This window comes from Borostomias antarcticus, assembly GCF_949987555.1.
Source record: "Borostomias antarcticus genome assembly, chromosome: 9".
NCBI lineage: Eukaryota > Metazoa > Chordata > Actinopteri > Stomiiformes > Stomiidae > Borostomias > Borostomias antarcticus.
The window spans coordinates 1,421,739-1,439,238 of NC_140242.1; the positions used below are offsets into that span (position 1 = coordinate 1,421,739).

General features: G+C 49.3%; 2 protein-coding genes across 2 annotated transcripts in view; both read right to left on the bottom strand.

Moving 5' to 3' along the window:
- The window catches only part of LOC311313374 (brefeldin A-inhibited guanine nucleotide-exchange protein 1-like), a 77,456-nt gene extending 68,770 nt beyond the window's left edge, over positions 1-8,686 (bottom strand). The window contains exon 1 of the mRNA XM_084443498.1: positions 8,371-8,686. Within this exon, the coding sequence (XP_084299624.1) occupies positions 8,371-8,494 (124 nt within the window). The 5' untranslated portion in view covers positions 8,495-8,686. The remainder of the gene's footprint in view (positions 1-8,370) is intronic.
- Positions 8,687-12,189: 3,503 nt separating this feature from the next.
- cpa6 (carboxypeptidase A6) overlaps positions 12,190-17,500 on the bottom strand; it is a gene marked incomplete at both ends in the record, with an annotated part of 23,792 nt that continues 18,481 nt past the window's right edge. The window contains 5 exon segments of the mRNA XM_084443499.1: positions 12,190-12,410; positions 12,755-12,839; positions 13,335-13,537; positions 16,256-16,346; positions 16,547-16,657. Coding sequence (XP_084299625.1) covers positions 12,190-12,410; positions 12,755-12,839; positions 13,335-13,537; positions 16,256-16,346; positions 16,547-16,657 — 711 coding nt within the window.

Sequence of the window (17,500 nt, forward strand, 5' to 3'; positions counted from 1 at the left end):
CATCTGTCCTCGGACTGAGTGAGGCCTTTGCGCAGCAGTGGGCCGAAAATGTATTATGTATGGAGGTGTCAGTGTTACCATGAGCAGAGGCCAGACTCTCTCTGAGGCGGTGCTAGCTCGTTCTGCCCCAGACTCTGGATGAAAGGGCTGCCCCCCGCCCCCCACACCCCCCCCGGGACAGGCCGGCTCTTTATAGGCTCATTATCTGGGTGCTGGTGAAAGCCAGGCCCACTGCCGTGCTCTGCCGTCTGCTCACAGCTGGGAGAGCAGAGAAAGGAACACAGCAGGGGGTGAGAACTGCCTCTCCTCTCCTACACTCCCTCTCATCTTCTCTCTCCTCCCCTCTTCCTTCTCTCCTCTCCCTCCTCTTCTCTCTCCCTCCTCCTCTCCTCTCCTCCCCTCTCCTGCAGCAGTGTTTCTCTCCTCCCAGCTGGAGGAGTCTGCAAAGCCAAATTAACTCACTCCCATTCACACATAACAACATCATGGTTGTGGTAGGGCTTGGCAAGGCTCCGCCATCCACCAGGAGGGCTTCCATGTTTTAGGGGATTTGATTTGCCAGCACATCTGTCTCTCAGCACACACACACACACACACACACACACACACACACACACACACACACACACACACACACACACACACACACACACACCTCTCTCTCTCTGGTTTGCGGGAGAAGCCGGCCGACAGCCTGCTGAGGGCATGCACTGGAGAAGAAACTTCCAGAACATCGCAGACGACAAAGGGCCAACATAAAACGCAGCTGAGAGCTGCTGCCGGTACCACATCGCCACTTCCTCCCTCCTGGAGACGCCATGTTCTCAGATCTCCCCGCGGATCCCCCGGGCGCCGTAGTGTCTGAATACGGCTAGCTTCTGTCCTTCAGCTGCTGCATCTCCCTCACTTATTTTTTTGAGATTTATAGTTTTTATTTATTTATTTAATTTTATTTATTTATAGTTTTTATTATTTTAACCCTTTTAACCCTGAAAGTACAGTGACAACATTTTGAATATTAATTGGATTTTCCCTATAATACTAGAAAGGAGTTGGAGTGAGGAATTTTTTAGATTTGTTAGATTTTTTTTTAAATATTATTAAATATTTGTTAGATATTTTTTAAAATGTTGCCGGTGACGTGGTCATATTAAAAGGGTTAATATCCAGTTCCATTCTCCCTCTGTGAATGATGTGCCCACTTTGCGGGCAGAGGCTGAGTGTTATTTCCCTCACTTCTAAGGAGAGACTGTGTTGACAGTGAGGTGTTCTGAATATCAACACATTTTTAGAGGTCTGTGGGGGCAGATGCATAGTCCGTGACTGGATTCATACTGACTAGCCGCACGTCGGAACGGCCGCCAATGCTAGTTTGAGTCGACGCCGCTGAGATCTCATTAAAGACATAACACTGGAAAATGTGCGAGATTAAGAAGTAAACCAAGATCTCTGTATCCGGATGAATATTAGAGTTTGTTTTCTGAATTGCAATGAATACAGAGCAAAACTCAACTCCTTGGTTTGGTATGCAGAGAAGCTATGGACTATGGAGCCACTGCAGACATTGTGGTCTGGTCACTGTAGGACTGCCCTCTGTTAGGTTTGTACAGTGTGTGTGTGTGTGTGTGTGTGTGTTCAGTATGTGTGTCCTCATGAAGACTATACTATTTCCCAGTGGGGTGAGGGCCTCAGCTCTGTTTTCATCTCCCATTTGTATTCCTTCTATGTATGTAACTTTCCTACTGTATACTATTTGCCCCACTATTTTAAGACTGTATATTTATTTGCCCAGGGACTGCGGGTGGAAATTAGCTGTTTAGCTATAACCTTGTACAGTGCATCTCTCCCTATTCTATAGGGTAAATGTCTACTGTACCTTGTCCCTGTCTTAAAAATAAATAAAATCAATCAATCAATCATTCCAGTTGGTAAAGTTGGCGTCCAGAACCGGCTGATAGTTCATGAATCCAGAAAGACGTAAACAGCACCGTCTTCGGACGAGCTTCAACGTTACAGTCTTCCAAAAAGATCACTTTTTCAGTTATAGGTTTCTCACTAAGCTGGCCGCCCTTAGCTCGCATGGTAATGTGAAGACCGGTTTAGGGTCAAAACCACGCCCACAACCGTCCATTCCCGCGCCATGCATTTCACATAATGGATGATTTTACAGAAAACTGAAATGAGATGTTTTTGTTATTTGTTTTGAATCAATGAAGCAAACAATTTGCAAAATGAAAAGGCCAGTTATTATTAGGATTTAAACTTTGTATTAGAATGGCCTGCACAGACAAATGGTTTCCTAATTCCATTTTCCCTGTAAAAAATAAGTAATGTAAAAACAACAGATGTAGCCTATATGTCCCTGCATTAGTTGAGTTAGCTAGTTAACACTAGTTAGCGTGTTAGCTAGCACTAGCTAACGTTAGCAAGCTATCATTGGGCTTCATTTCCTGAACTTAGCTTTAGCTTAGCGTGCAGCCAGGTTATGGGTTACTGTTTACTTCAGATATTACTCTACATTTCAACCAGACATTCCAGTGAAACCAGGTAGTCAAAATAACTTACCTGATATAAAATGGGCACCGCAAACGCTTAATGGCTTGTAGCCACACGCCACTCCAGTTCTGAAAAGGCCGGTTTCCTCTTGAAACGAATAAAGTTTGCCACTAGAGCACCGATTTGTACACCCTTAGGCAGAGCACTATCCACTCGGCCACCTGGGAAATCTGTGGAGTCTTTTTGTTTTGATGTTCTGGGACCACTGCCTCTTGTGGTAGCAACATAGAACTGCAGGTCAACAACGCCAGAACATACGGACAATCGGACATTTGCTCTCCAAGCTGCGCTGGCTTACAGGCTGGCTTATGCAGAGAATTCAGGCAAAAAAAAACAACAACTCCAAAAGAAACGGAACTAAGGAACTTTGACAAATCCTCAGAAACTCCAGCCCACCTCGCTCTATGGGAGGCCAGGTATTAGATCCACATTACAATACGCCTCAAGCCTCTTTCCTACACTACAATACTTAGCATGTCTCTCAAGAGATAATGTGTATGGATTCAGGGACGTCTGGACGTGATTCTGGACGTTGCGCTGACTGGACCAGCACTGCCGCTGCACAGAGCACACTCAGTGTGGAGGAACAATAGCTGCTCTGTTTCCGGAAGCATCCATCATGTCGACTCTCATCTCGGGAGGCGGAACAGCATCGCGGCGTACACTGCACTCTACTCTACCTGCCCTCCGGTGCTGTTCCATCGACAACCCGTAAATAACAGCTAGGCGGGTGAATTATGTAGACGTTACCCCGCTACGCCATGTCCTACTGTAGATAGACGGCGCTATTCAACTAGCTGACTGCTCCCGAAGTTGAAGGTTAAGTGCTTGGTGGTCAGCAGCGGGCGGCGGGCCCCTGGTCTGGGGGCTGGGTGTGTTCACAGGCAGCTGTGAGCTGCGCGAGGGGAGGGCTCAGGAATGGTAGTTATGCGTGTCCAGCAGCACCCCTGAACTTTGACCCCCCAACTGGCCCACGGTCACCTCCCACAGGACGGAAAACGACTCCTTCAGCCGGACTGGAGTGGAGCTTCTCCGCACTGACCTGGAAATGACCTCTACATGACCTCTACAGCGGCGCAGCTCCGACAACTTCAGTATTCACACATCTGATACGACCGGACAGGCGTGAAGATGACGACGATGCCGTCCCCATCCATAGAGTACACCTCGATTTCATGTGTGAATATACTCTCTATATTCAAAATGTAGGTGGTTTTGATGTCTGAGAGGATTCAGCGTGTCAGCCTCTGTCATAAAAATAAAAATAAACCGTCTGTTCCTTTCATCAAAGGGAAATGAGACGACTGTGTGATCCTAAGATAAAGTGGAAGTTTCCGTCATGTCTCTGGCATTCTCTGAGAATGGGAGAGAGATACAGGCTAAGCTGCCGGATAATATTTCCAGTGCTAAAGAAAAGGTCAGTTTCTGTGGGAAAGCACTCTCTCTCTCTCTCTCTTTCTCTCTCTCTCTGTATCTCTCTCTCTCTCTCTCTTTCTCTCTCTGTATCTCTCTCTCAGCACTCTCTCTCTCTCTGTGTATCAACAGACAATGACAAAAAAGAGTGATGTTCCATTATGAGCAACAACAGGGACAAGGAGAGCCTCGTACAGTAGCTAACCGATACAGTAGCTAACCGATAATGTGCACAACGAGCCCACATCCGTACGAGGAGAGAACAGCTACTGAGTACGTAGAGACTGTGTGTGGTGGGCTCAGAGAGAGAACAGCTAGGTAGAGACTGTGTGGTGGGCTCAGAGAGAGAACAGCTAGGTAGAGACTGTGTGTAGTGGGCTCAGAGAGAGAACAGCTAGGTAGAGACTGTGTGGTGGGCTCAGGGAGAGATCAGCTAGGTAGGGACTGTGTGGTGGGCTCAGGGAGAGAACAGCTAGGTAGGGACTGTGTGGTGGGCTCAGGGAGAGAACAGCTGTGTGGTGGGCTCAGGGAGAGATCAGTAGGTAGGGACTGTGTGTGGGGGGCTCAGGGAGAGAACAGCTGTGTGGGGGGCTCAGAGAGAGAACAGCTGTGTGGGGGGCTCAGAGAGAGAACAGCTGTGTGGTGGGCTCAGAGAGAGAACAGCTGTGTGGTGGGCTCAGAGAGAGAACAGCTGTGTGGGGGGCTCAGGGAGAGAACAGCTGTGTGGTGGGCTCAGGGAGAGAACAGCTGTGTGGTGGGCTCAGGGAGAGAACAGCTAGGTAGAGACTGTGTGGTGGGCTCAGGGAGAGAACAGCTGTGTGGTGGGCTCAGGGAGAGAACAGCTAGGTAGAGACTGTGTGTGGGGGGCTCAGGGAGAGAACAGCTGTGTGGTGGGCTCAGGGAGAGAACAGCTAGGTAGGGACTGTGTGTGGTGGGCTCAGGGAGAGAACAGCTGTGTGGTGGGCTCAGGGAGAGAACAGCTAGGTAGAGACTGTGTGTGGTGGGCTCAGGGAGAGAACAGCTGTGTGGGGAGCTCAGGGAGAGAACAGCTACTGAGTAGAAGAGAATAGAATAGAATGGAAAGTTTATTATTACCAGTACAGATACACTGGAATTCTTATCATTTCCTTACAGTATCTTATCAAGATTTCTGCCACTTCCTTGAATATTGAATCAGCACTAATAAGTTACTTCTAGTTACACAGCCAGACCTTAAAGGTTCCCAAACTGGCAATTTACTATCCATAGTCTAGCAGTCTATCAATTTGATAAACAATTGGTTCAATCAATATCATTCAAGTATACATGTGTACAGGGTTAGTTGTAATTGTCTATTGTATGAAAGAGTCTCTCCCAGAGCCAGCCCACCACACTCCCGACCTACACAATTGTTATTGTTCATAATACAGGCAAGGTGTGTTCAAGTGTGGTCAGGTGTTGCTTCAAGTGATGTCCAGTTGTAGAGAGTGAGTTGTGTGGGTAGGGAGGGTGGCGGGCTGGCTCTGGTGCCAGTAGACGGGCAGCAGACAGGAAGAGGTGTCCTTCTCTCTGGGGGGCAGGGGGGTATTATGTAAGGCAGTGGTTCGGTATACTGGGTCACTCGATTGTTTTGACATGTGATTACTTCACTCGGGGGGTTCCTCGGCTCCAACAGACCAGCTTGGCCATACTCGATGAAAAAATCACAAAAATGAAAGATGAGAAGATTGTCTAGATTCTCACCTACAGAATGTGACTGACTCGCTGCTCGTAGCCCACTACAGTAAAAGAGAGACTTCATGAATATCAAGAGAGCCTCACGACCGCCTATTATACCTGCCTATATCTGAACTAGCCTACCGCCACAAAATCCACTTGTCTCTGCTGTAGTCTAGTGGGCTGGATGGGTTCCTCTATAGGATGTTTTAATACAAGCCAAACACAGTCAGACGCACAGGATATAATGCAAAAATGTATGTTAATGTTGTGCTTTAGCTCCCATCTAGCCTATCCACCCCGGCAGAGAGATGGCCTACTGTAGAGAAGGGAAGTAGCCTACAGGCTTCTCAACAAAGATGGTCGCATTGTTTGGTCAGCAGTGTCACATTTCTCAGGTAGCAGAGCACAACCCAACTTGTTCCGAGCCAAGTGCAAACAAAGCCTATATAGGCTACTTGCGCACACACCCTGTAGTGTTCAAATAGGGGCTATTGCCCTGAAGGCAAAATAAACTAAACCTAGTTTGACCTTTTGATGAATCCCTCTCTCTTCCTATGTTTCAAATAACACTTGTGAAAACGCCTCCAATGGGGGTGCGTTTCCGCGACCGCCTCCACCTGCAGCGGTGTGATGGACCGCTGGGGACACGCTCTGGGGACACGCTCTGGGGACACGCTCTGGGGACACGCTCTGGGGACACGCTGGGGACACGCTCTGGGGACACGCTGGGGACACGCTCTGGGGACACGCTGGGGACACGCTCTGGGGACACGCTCTGGGGACACGCTCTGGGGACACGCTCTGGGGACACGCTCTGGGGACACGCTCTGGGGACACGCTGGGGACACGCTCTGGGGACACGCTCTGGGGACACGCTCTGGGGACACGCTCTGGGGACACGCTGGGGACGCGCTGGGGACACGCTCTGGGGACACGCTCTGGGGACACGCTCTGGGGACACGCTCTGGGGACACGCTCTAGGGACGCGCTCTGGGGACACGCTCTGGGGACACGCTCTGGGGACGCGCTCTGGGGACACGCTCTGGGGACACGCTCTGGGGACGCGCTCTGGGGACGCGCTCTGGGGACACGCTCTGGGGATACGCTCTGGGGACACGCTCTGGGGACACGCTCTGGGGACACGCTCTGGGGACACGCTCTGGGGACACGCTCTGGGGACACGCTGGGGACACGCTCTGGGGACACGCTCTGGGGACACGCTGGGGACACGCTGGGGACGCTCTGGGGACACGCTCTGGGGACACGCTCTGGGGACACGCTCTGGGGACACGCTCTGGGGACACGCTCTGGGGACACGCTCTGGGGACACGCTCTGGGGACACGCTGGGGACGCTCTGGGGACACGCTCTGGGGACACGCTCTGGGGACACGCTGGGGACACGCTGGGGACACGCTGGGGACACGCTCTGGGGACACGCTCTGGGGACACGCTCTGGGGACACGCTCTGGGGACACGCTGGGGACACGCTGGGGACACGCTCTGGGGACACGCTCTGGGGACACGCTCTGGGGACACGCTCTGGGGACACGCTCTGGGGACACGCTCTGGGGACACGCTCTGGGGACACGCTGGGGACACGCTGGGGACACGCTCTGGGGACACGCTCTGGGGACACGCTCTGGGGACACGCTCTGGGGACACGCTCTGGGGACACGCTCTGGGGACACGCTCTGGGGACACGCTCTGGGGACACGCTCTGGGGACACGCTGGGGACACGCTGGGGACACGCTCTGGGGACACGCTCTGGGGACACGCTCTGGGGACACGCTGGGGACACGCTCTGGGGACACGCTCTGGGGACACGCTCTGGGGACACGCTCTGGGGACACGCTCTGGGGACACGCTGGGGACACGCTCTGGGGACACGCTGGGGACACGCTCTGGGGACACGCTGGGGACACGCTCTGGGGACACGCTGGGGACACGCTGGGGACACGCTCTGGGGACGCTCTGGGGACGCTCTGGGGACACGCTCTGGGGACACGCTCTGGGGACACGCTCTGGGGACACGCTCTGGGGACACGCTCTGGGGACACGCTGGGGACACGCTGGGGACGCGCTGGGGACACGCTCTGGGGACACGCTCTGGGGACACGCTGGGGACACGCTGGGGACGCGCTGGGGACACGCTCTGGGGACACGCTGGGGACGCGCTGGGGACACGCTCTGGGGACACGCTGGGGACGCGCTGGGGACACGGACACCCCGACCCGCTCCCTGTCCGGCTCCCTGTCCCATGCAGTCGCGGTGACAAGACAGCACCGATGTAGGCTATCTAAAGACAGACAGTCTCCTTGTCATCAATTCAACACAGGCTGTACTTTTCCCTTCACACCCACTCAAGTCGGACAGTAGCAGACTGATATTCGCACCCTCAACTCGATGTCCCCTACGGCTCCTATCCACCCTAACGTGTCTCCTACATCCACCCTAACGTGTGTTGCACCATTTCCGTATTTCACTCACTCTGACACTTTCACGCATTGCCTCCGTGCACTTCAGGAAGAAGAATATAAAGGCTCAGCGCAATAAGACCAGTTCTCGGAGGGCTTAGGCTATAGACGCGTCGATGTGTGAATAATGTTGTTGCGACATTCAGAGAATAAGAGTCAAGTTTACAGCCGTGACGTGTGTAAATCGATGACAGCCCGGTATTGTAATAATATAACATCACACTCACCCAATGCCACCTCGCAGGCTTTGCGCAATTGCGAATGGTGAGCCTTTCTAACCTCCTTGTCGGCTAGGATCTTCTCCAGAGCGCGGGTTAGGAACATGTTGTGCGTCTTTCTGCCCTCATACATGACGCACGGGAATCGGGGAGAGGAGCACCTGTCCGGCCGCCGAGCCAGATAGATCTCCCTGGACGAGGTCAGTCGCTGTCGTCCTCACAAACATGCAGACGAGAACACACAAGGTGGGGTAACGTGAACACACAAGGTGGGGTAGATCCCTTCCACTTCCACTAGCAACCTGCCTGCGCCATGTTGGGAGGAAGCGACGTCAGGACACGCTGCACGGCCGCAGTGAGGCGGCAGAGAGAGAGAGAGAGAGAGAGAGAGAGAGAGAGAGAGGGGGGGAGAGAGAGAGAGAGAGAGAGAGAGAGAGAGGGAGAGGGAGAGAGAGAGAGAGAGAGAGAGGAGTATGGAGGGTGTGAGTGTGCGTGTCATCATACAGTAGGCTAAGTGTAGGCTGCTTCGCAATACAAATCCACCAAGGATATTACAGAGGCACGATAGGAGGTGCTATTGACCCTCAGAAAGTTCTCTCTCTGGCTTTGACACACTGGTCAGACTGAACACTCACCTTCCCTGACACTCAGAAAAAATGATCATTATGTCACATAAGATGATAAAGCTTTGATTGATTGATTGATAAGAAGCCTATGCAACAATTCACACTAGCTTCTGCTGAATGAGCTGTGGTAAATTGTGTTTAATAAAATAGAAAGGTATTGCATTTGGAGTTGACTGCATTAATCTCTATGAGTGGTAGTGTGTATGTGGCTGAGCTCATTCTGTGTGTAAATAAATGTGGTACTGTTTCATTTGACATTTCTTATTTGACTACCCTCACTATGGATACATCAAGAAAATCCTGTCCCTCTCCATATTCAAGATATGGAAGCAAAAGTTTAACTAAGAAAACATCAGTGTACTGTGGCCACTAATTTACATAATGTCCTGAGTGACTAATAGTAACTAGCAATAGATCAGCATTGCTCTGTCAGTCACATTGAATTAATTGCGACAGCCACTGATGGCATGTTCCTGTTGGCATCATAGAGGAGATGCCTATTAATTACCCCAGCAGTAAACTGTAGACCGGAGAATGTGACAACATCTGGTGAGAGGGAAGCTTTTATTCCCCCATCAGACTGGTCTGAATGTATAGGCTACTGTACGGCACAAACAACCATACTTCACCCTCAGACTGGTCTGAATGTATAGGCTACTGTACGGCACAAACAACCATACTTCTTCCTTCACACTAACTCACCAGATCATCTGTGATGGCAGCAACGCAACTTTGGGCAGATCAGGGATATGGATTATGATTAACATTTTAAGTGAGGCCGTGTTTACATCTGATAGGTCATGGTCACACGACCGTGTGTTGTGACATCTTTGCTCAGGCATGCTGGGAAGGGTAGTCTTCCAAAGTTGGAGCTGAAAGGGCGTTGTGTGGTTCTTCTGACTAGAGAGGATCTGAACCGTACCCCCCCAGAGAGAGAGAGAGAGAGAGAGAGAGAGAGAGAGAGAGAGAGAGAGTGAGAGACACCCAGAGATGGTGCCCCCCAGAGAGAGAGAGAGAGAGAGAGAGAGAGACACCCAGAGATGGGCCCCCCAGAGAGAGAGAGAGACACCCAGAGATGCCCCCCCCCCCCAGAGAGAGAGAGAGAGAGAGAGAGAGAGAGAGAGAGAGAGAGAGACACCCAGAGATGGGGCCTACTGTGCTGTACATTTCAATCTCTACGGGGGAATCCATTAGAGATGATTATTAACGCTACACTGTAACCCATTCATTGATGACTACAGCACAATGTGGAACTATGCACATAATGATGGTTTAGTGTAAAATAACCATCAAGACTACAGGTCTAAATCAGGCCTTAGAGTCAGGGCCAATCGAGGACAACGCTGACTCACAAAAGACAGATCCCCCCCCCACACAACGTATTATCTCTCCCCACCAGCCCTCTGCCTGGACAGTTAACCCCCCCCTTGTGCACTCAAACCCACCCCCTGCCCTTGCTGCCAGATTGGGTCTAGCTGGGTACCTAGGACTGGAATGAGGAACTGATTAGCAATGATAAGATGCTGTAAAGGACAAACAATTACAAACATGTTCTATTCTATTACATTCAGTTTGCAATGTTAAAGAGAGAGATTTCCGAGAAAGAACACTTCAGAAAAACACTTCTGTTTCTCATTCGTTGCAATGGGTCTAACGGCCTCATGTTTGGGATAATGAACATAGCCTGCCTGTTCTTTGTCTAGTTTGCTGTTGTGATGCTTGGCGTCAAGCTCTTCCATCAAAGGATGTTGTGTTGTGTTGCTCTATATGCCTGAGAGGGAAAGAGATACAGTTTACTTAAAGGGACATGAAAGAGAGGGAGAGAGAGAGAGAGAGAGAGATAGAGAACTACAAGCTAAAAGCTGTGATTTGCTCATTGTTAACTTTCTTACAATCTGGCAGCTACTTTTAAGTACACATCCCAGTAGAAAAATATCAGTTTCCAATTGGAGGGTGAACATCTTCCGAGTATGCGACACTTAAAACTAGGTACTAGAACTGAGAGAGAGAGAATCCCCCTACATTCAGAAGGGTTCATCGGGTTCTGTCAGAGGGGTAGGACGGGTATAATTTAACGTCAACCTAATGACAGGAGAGACAGATGAAGGGAGGAGGGGGTAGAGCTACCGTATCAGCATGTTACTGCATGGCTGACAAATTGACAGTTGGATGAGGAGACTGCCAAACAAACCCTGCCAAACAAATACTTTTATCTTCATGTTTTGAGGTAGGCTGAGGTAAATTTGAGTGCCTCCAACCAGACTCCCCTAATCATTTGTTTGCATAAATACATAATGATGAAGTAACGCATGACTATGTCAGCTTGCTGCCTGTAAGCCAGCTATTAACATGAAAGATTTAATACAGAGCAGACATGGGGGACACAGCCTGTTAGTCATTTGCATATAAAACCAACATGACACGCCATTCAGATTAAGATGTTTTCCCCCTCAAAATGAATTTGTTCCTGACAGTCCCGTATAAAATATTGTAATAGACATGCCAGCAATGAAAATATGAGCATGTGTATATACGTTGCAAATGTTTATTACATTTCATTAAACTGTAAATGTACATCGTATATATCAAAAGTAAACTTTTTGGGGACACCGTCGTGTCCTCGTTTATGCTGTGATGTTGAGCGTCGGCGCCTCAGTGCCCCCCTGCGGTCTCCTCTGGTTCTCCAGTAGAGACAGACCCAGTCATCTGGTCCCCAGCTTGGGGCGGGGGAGGGTAGGGGGGGGGGGGTCCTGGGTTCTGGGCCCAACAGCCTCTACACCGAGTGAACACCTGAGATCCAGCCACTCGTACCCCGCTGGACACACGTACGTACGTTTGAACCACAAACGACAAAGAAGTCAGCTGACTTAATAAGTCCGTTTTGAAAAAGAAGTCAGTCAAAGTGCTTGTGTCCACCATATGTTGTAAACAGTTTAGTTGATATGGCCCTCGTCTGATACCGAAGCAGTCTTTGAGATCAAGTGCCATGTAATAATGTCTGTCCTCCAAGACTGCTAGCCCGTGTGATAAACGAGCATGCCTTAACCCACCACCACAAGTTAAAAGTCGCCTTCTTCCAAAGAAGAAGCCTAATGTCAAGAACACAGCCCCGAATAACAGCACCCCCTTCTGTCCTCTAGAGGCAGGCCGTCCCCCGCCTGTAAAGCTCCGAGCCTCGTGTCCCGGCGCGCCCGGATCCCCGTTATCCCATGAATGGAAATGTGTCCCTGTCGGTCTCGTCACACTTCTTCAGGAGGCCCGAGGCGATGGTCCTCACGGCCCTCATGGTCTCGGTGCAGGTGGGGTTGATGAGCGACTCCGGCAGCAGGAAGCCGAAGTAGCCGGTGTCTCGCAGCTCGAAGGCGAAGGCGTAGGGGATACCGTTCCGGTAGGCCCAGTCCATGGAGCTCCCGGAGCTGACGTCTGTGTGTGGGTGGGGTGGGGGGGGGGGACAGTGTGGCACGGCCAGGTAGAAATATATCAGCCCCCCCTTGTGGTGAACTTTGAACTTTCAAAATGTTTTAGAGCACACTTAAAGCTGCATGAGATAACTCGGCACTTTGGCGGCCCCTCTGGTTGTGATATACTTGGACACTACCAGTATACCCGCAGTCCAGTGAACTAGCCAATTAGATCAATTCATACATTCTAGATCAATTCATAAACTATTAGCAGAAAGCCCTTAATATTTCACTATAAAAAAGTAATCTCATGCAGCTTTAAACAAACATCTGTGTATGAAGAAGAAGAGGAAGAGTGTGACTCACACAGGGTGGTGGAGGCGGGCCCATATCTGTACCTCACCCCATAGGCAGAGTACAGCGCCGACACCGCACTCTGGGCTGCCGACTCCTGCAAGGGGGCAAAGGTCATGCCTGTCCATCACTCGCTGCCTGGATAACAACAACTCATATTCAAAGCCGATGAAGATGATTCGTTCGATTTAAAGTGTGATTTCAGCGATTGGTTGATTGCGGCTGTGAATGAATTTCAAGTCTCAACAAAGTGTTCTATTTTCCTACTTGACTGTTGTTCTTTGTAGTTCGTTCTCATAGATCAGTCTGTTAAAACTACAAATTCTTCCCTGTGTGACATCACTTCCCTGTCCTCTTCATCCTGAAACTATGTCACTTCCTTTTTCACTATATAACCTATCGACCTCGTCCACATCTGACTCACTCTGCCTGGATTCACTTCCTGTGCTAGAGTCCGACTCTGCAGAATCGTAACAGAATAAAAATATTGCCTTTGTTTAAAACCAGCTTGACCGACCACTCGCGTGCTCTTATTTTTAAACCAAGTATAAAAATACTTTAACACGGCCTGCGATCTAGAAGCGTCCCTCACCACACAGTTGAAGTTGGGGATGGTGGCGTATTTGTAGGAGTACGGGTAGAGAAGCATCTGGGCGTAGGCGTGGATGGAGATGTAGGCCTTCACTCTCTTCTTGTGCTTCCTCAGGAACCTGGCCACCGCCTTGACCTCGGGCTCGGACTCGGGGAAGGGCCCGCAGTACGTGTCATCGCAGGGGTGGGAGGAGGCGCCCTCGTCTGGGGGGGGACAGAGACCAGCGTTCATTTTGTCAACGAAAACTATGACGAAAATGATTTGTCAACAACCTTAGTTAGTTATCATCACAAGATGATAACTAAATAAAAACAAATGTATGATGACGAAAACGAATGACGAAATCTAATGACAATATTCGTCAACAAATGAAAACTAGAGGAAAATGTGAGGGAGGAACGATTTGGGAAGAGATCCAATTAGAATGCTGAGATTTCCGTGAAAGTTGTGGCTCGCGCTGAAAAAAACTCAGGCACAGGCCGAGAGAGCGCATAGAAATGGAATTCAGTATCTTTGTCCATCAATTTAATAGATATTTCCTCGAGTAGTGTGTACTGTATGAGTTTGGAAATTCTAGAGAAATGGTTAAATAATGCCTTACACTTCAACTAATCCCATTCGATTTTAGTCTACTAAATCTACTGTAGATTTAGTCAACTAAAACTCGTAATATTATTTAGTCAACTAAAACTAGACTAACTAAACTAAATAGCATTTTAGTCAAAATCTGCTGTCAAAATGAACACAGAGAGAGACCAACCACAACCACAATACGTCATGTAGTCAGAGTCATCATGATGGTGTCTTTTCAGCTTGTAATGTAGCTGGGCAACAGCATTGGAGATACATACTGTATCTGGAGTATGTATCCACACACAGCACACATCTCTGAGGACTTCTATTCTCAGTTCAAAACAAGGCTTTGATCCCGACTTCCAAGGCTTGCTGTTCATTACACTCTGTATATTCCCCATACTGTACACCTCGAATGACATGAGTGATCCAAAAATAAACGCTGGATGTGTGACACGCAGTAACCTGCAGACATGACTGAGTCGGATCTGAGAGGATGTTAGCAAACAATCACAATCCAACACACAGAGCCTAATTCATATTGACACTATCCGCTAATATATAGGGAATTAGACTTGTGGGCCAAGAGCAAAGAGCACCACGCACAATATCCTAAATGAATAGACAGAGATTGAATGCATCTGGAACATTCCCCCTGTCAAAGCCCCTCCTCTAGGATGTGTGATCGCTCCCTGGATAACGGCCAGTAATGGGGCTTGGGGAGCAGGTTACCTGTTCTGTACTCCCACATTTTTCAAAGGGATTTAAATAATTTGTTTATTCATTAACCTGTGCGACACATAGATTTGTCATTTCCTTTCTGTTTTATACAAACAAGGGGCCAGACCTGTAATTATGTGGATGTCATCATTTTAGTCCCAGTAATGAATAGTGCGGAAAGTGTGTTCTTCTGAGTGTGTGTGTGTGTGTGTGTGTGTGAGTGAGTGAGTGAGTGAGTGAGTGAGTGAGTGTGTGTGTGTGTGTGTGTGTGAGTATGAACAGTATGTGTGTGTGTGTGTGTGTGTGTGTGTGTGTGTGTGTGTGTGTGTGTGTGTGTGAGTATGAACAGTATGTGTGTGTGTGTGTGTGTGTGAGAGTGAGTGAGTGAGTGAGTGAGTGAGTGAGTGAGTGAGTGAGTGAGTGAGTGAGTGAGTGAGTGTGTGAGTGAGTGTGTGTGTGTGTGTGTGTGTGTGTGTGTGTGTGTGTGTATGTGAGTATGAACAGTATGTGTGTGTGTGTGTGTGTGTGTGTGTGTGTGTGTGTGTATGTGTGTGTGCGCTATTGTGTTTAACATCTCTCTCTCTCTCCCCTCTGCGCCTGCCAGCTGAGTAGACCTTGGTATCCTGGGTAGTGGGCACCGTACCATAACTGAACACCATAACTGAACACCATAACTGAACACCATAACTGAACACCATAACTGAACACAGCACTGTACTGTAGGTCTGCACCGTACCATAACTGAACACCATAACTGAACACCATAACTGAACACAGCCCTGTAGGCCTGCAGCTCGGGGAGTGAGGGAGCTGGGGTTGTGGTACAAGGTAACCACAGAGGTACAGCCTCCATTCAGAAAGACAACCTGCCTTCTGGGGTCTGTGAATGAACACCAGTCAGAGAAACCCATTCAGCAGTTACAGTATGATACATCAATACTCCAGCATCCACTAAGCAGCTCCCATCCCCTCCCTAATCAATACCACATGGACCCTCTCTATCTCCACACATGTACATCCTGTTCTTTCTCCCTGTCCTTTCTCTCCTCACGTTCCAATTAGCGAGTGAGGGCACCCCCCCCCCCCCTGCCCCCCAAGAGAGATGCTGACACAGCACGCCTCCCATGTGGGAGAGCCCAAAAAAGTCCCATCAAACAGCATCACTGTCATGTCACCGCACAAACATTTAATCCACAGCTTTCTTCCATTAGGCTGGTCTAGGACCAAGGGACTCATCACTCAGTGGTAGTGGATACAGAGAGAAAGAGAGAGAGAGAGGAACAGAGAGAAAGTGAGATAGAGCAGAGACAGGAAGAGAGAGAGAGAGAAAGAGAGAGAAAGTGAGATAGAGCAGAGAGAAAGAGAGAGAGAAAGCAGAGAGAGAGGGAGAGAGGGAAAGTGATAGAGAGGAAGAGAGAGAACACATAATCCCTGCAAGCATGTGTGTTTTCAATCGTTTCAGTTTGTCTGTTTCACTTCTTTGCCGTACTTCACATTCATTCAGCCTCACTGAGTTCTGCTCAGGTCAAGGTCACGGTCACTGTGAGTTCTGGTGAGGTCAAGGTCACAGTCACTGTGAGTTCTGGTCAGGTCAAGGGTCAGATCAAGGTCGTTTCCGCCAGACTCACCGCACCACTTCACCTTCCAGTTCCGGTTGGCGTCCACGCCCCTGCAGTGGTACTTGGCGTTTTTGGACCGCGTCTTCCTCCAGAAGCGGTCCTAGTGGGGTAGAACAACAACAATCAAGTTCAGGGGTCATGATCTATCTATCTATCTATCTATCTATCTATCTATCTATCTATCTATCTATCTACCTACCTACCTACCTACTGTATCTATCTAGTTTTAATCTCTGTGGTCACAGTACAGTGTAACCCCAGAGCCGGTCAACTGTCCTACAGCGTGTTGGAGGGACTCACCGTTGTCCAGCTGAAGTGGTATCCGTCCACGTTGAAGACAGGCATGATGTAGAAGTTCAGCTGGTTCATCAGGCGTCTCATCACAGAGTCATACTGGTAGGCGTTGAGGGCCTGCAGCAGAACGTCAGAGACTTATTAACCCTTTTAATACGACCACGTCACTGGCAACATTTTAAAAATATCTAACAAATATTTAATAATATTAAAAAATATCTAACAAATCTAAAAAATTCCTCACTCCAACACTTGCTGAAAGCTGAGAAATTGCGCTTTCTAGTATTATAGGGAAAATCCAATTAATATTTGAAATGTTGTCACTTTGGTGTTAAAAGGGGTTAAAAGGGTTAATGTGTATCATGCAGCACTGTCTATGCTCATTCAGACACTGTCCACATTTGATTGGATAACGGGGAGAGAGAGAGCGCGCACCTGTGTGCGTTGTCACGGATTGGTCAACGCTCTGTGGACATATCTCCCTTTACCCTCTAATTACTAGTGGGACTGGACAGATTAGAGGGGGCAGATTGGCGGATAGGTAATACCTGCTCTATAAACAGGCTCAGTTCAAGGTTAATCTGCTTTAGGGAATGAGGCAATCTCTGCCCCCTAGAGGCCAAATGCCGATACTACTGTACTGTTGGTTTTAATAATTACAGTACCTCAAGGCTGGGTCTTTAATTAGCCACCTGGCAGTGACACACACAAGTATACACACGCGGCAACACAGCACACACACAACTTCAGGGGTCGCCGGTGGAATTTGTCTTCTGCATTTTTCCCATCCAGGCTGTCCTCCTCCAGGGGCAGCCAAGAACAGTGGGCGGCCATCGTTCATGGGACCAAGTCCAAGTGCTCAGTCCAGGTCCTGGTCAGCGACCGCACTGAAGAGCATCTGTTCTACTGTATGTTTTTCGTATTGGGTTTCGTATTGGGTAGGGAGAACATGCAAACTCC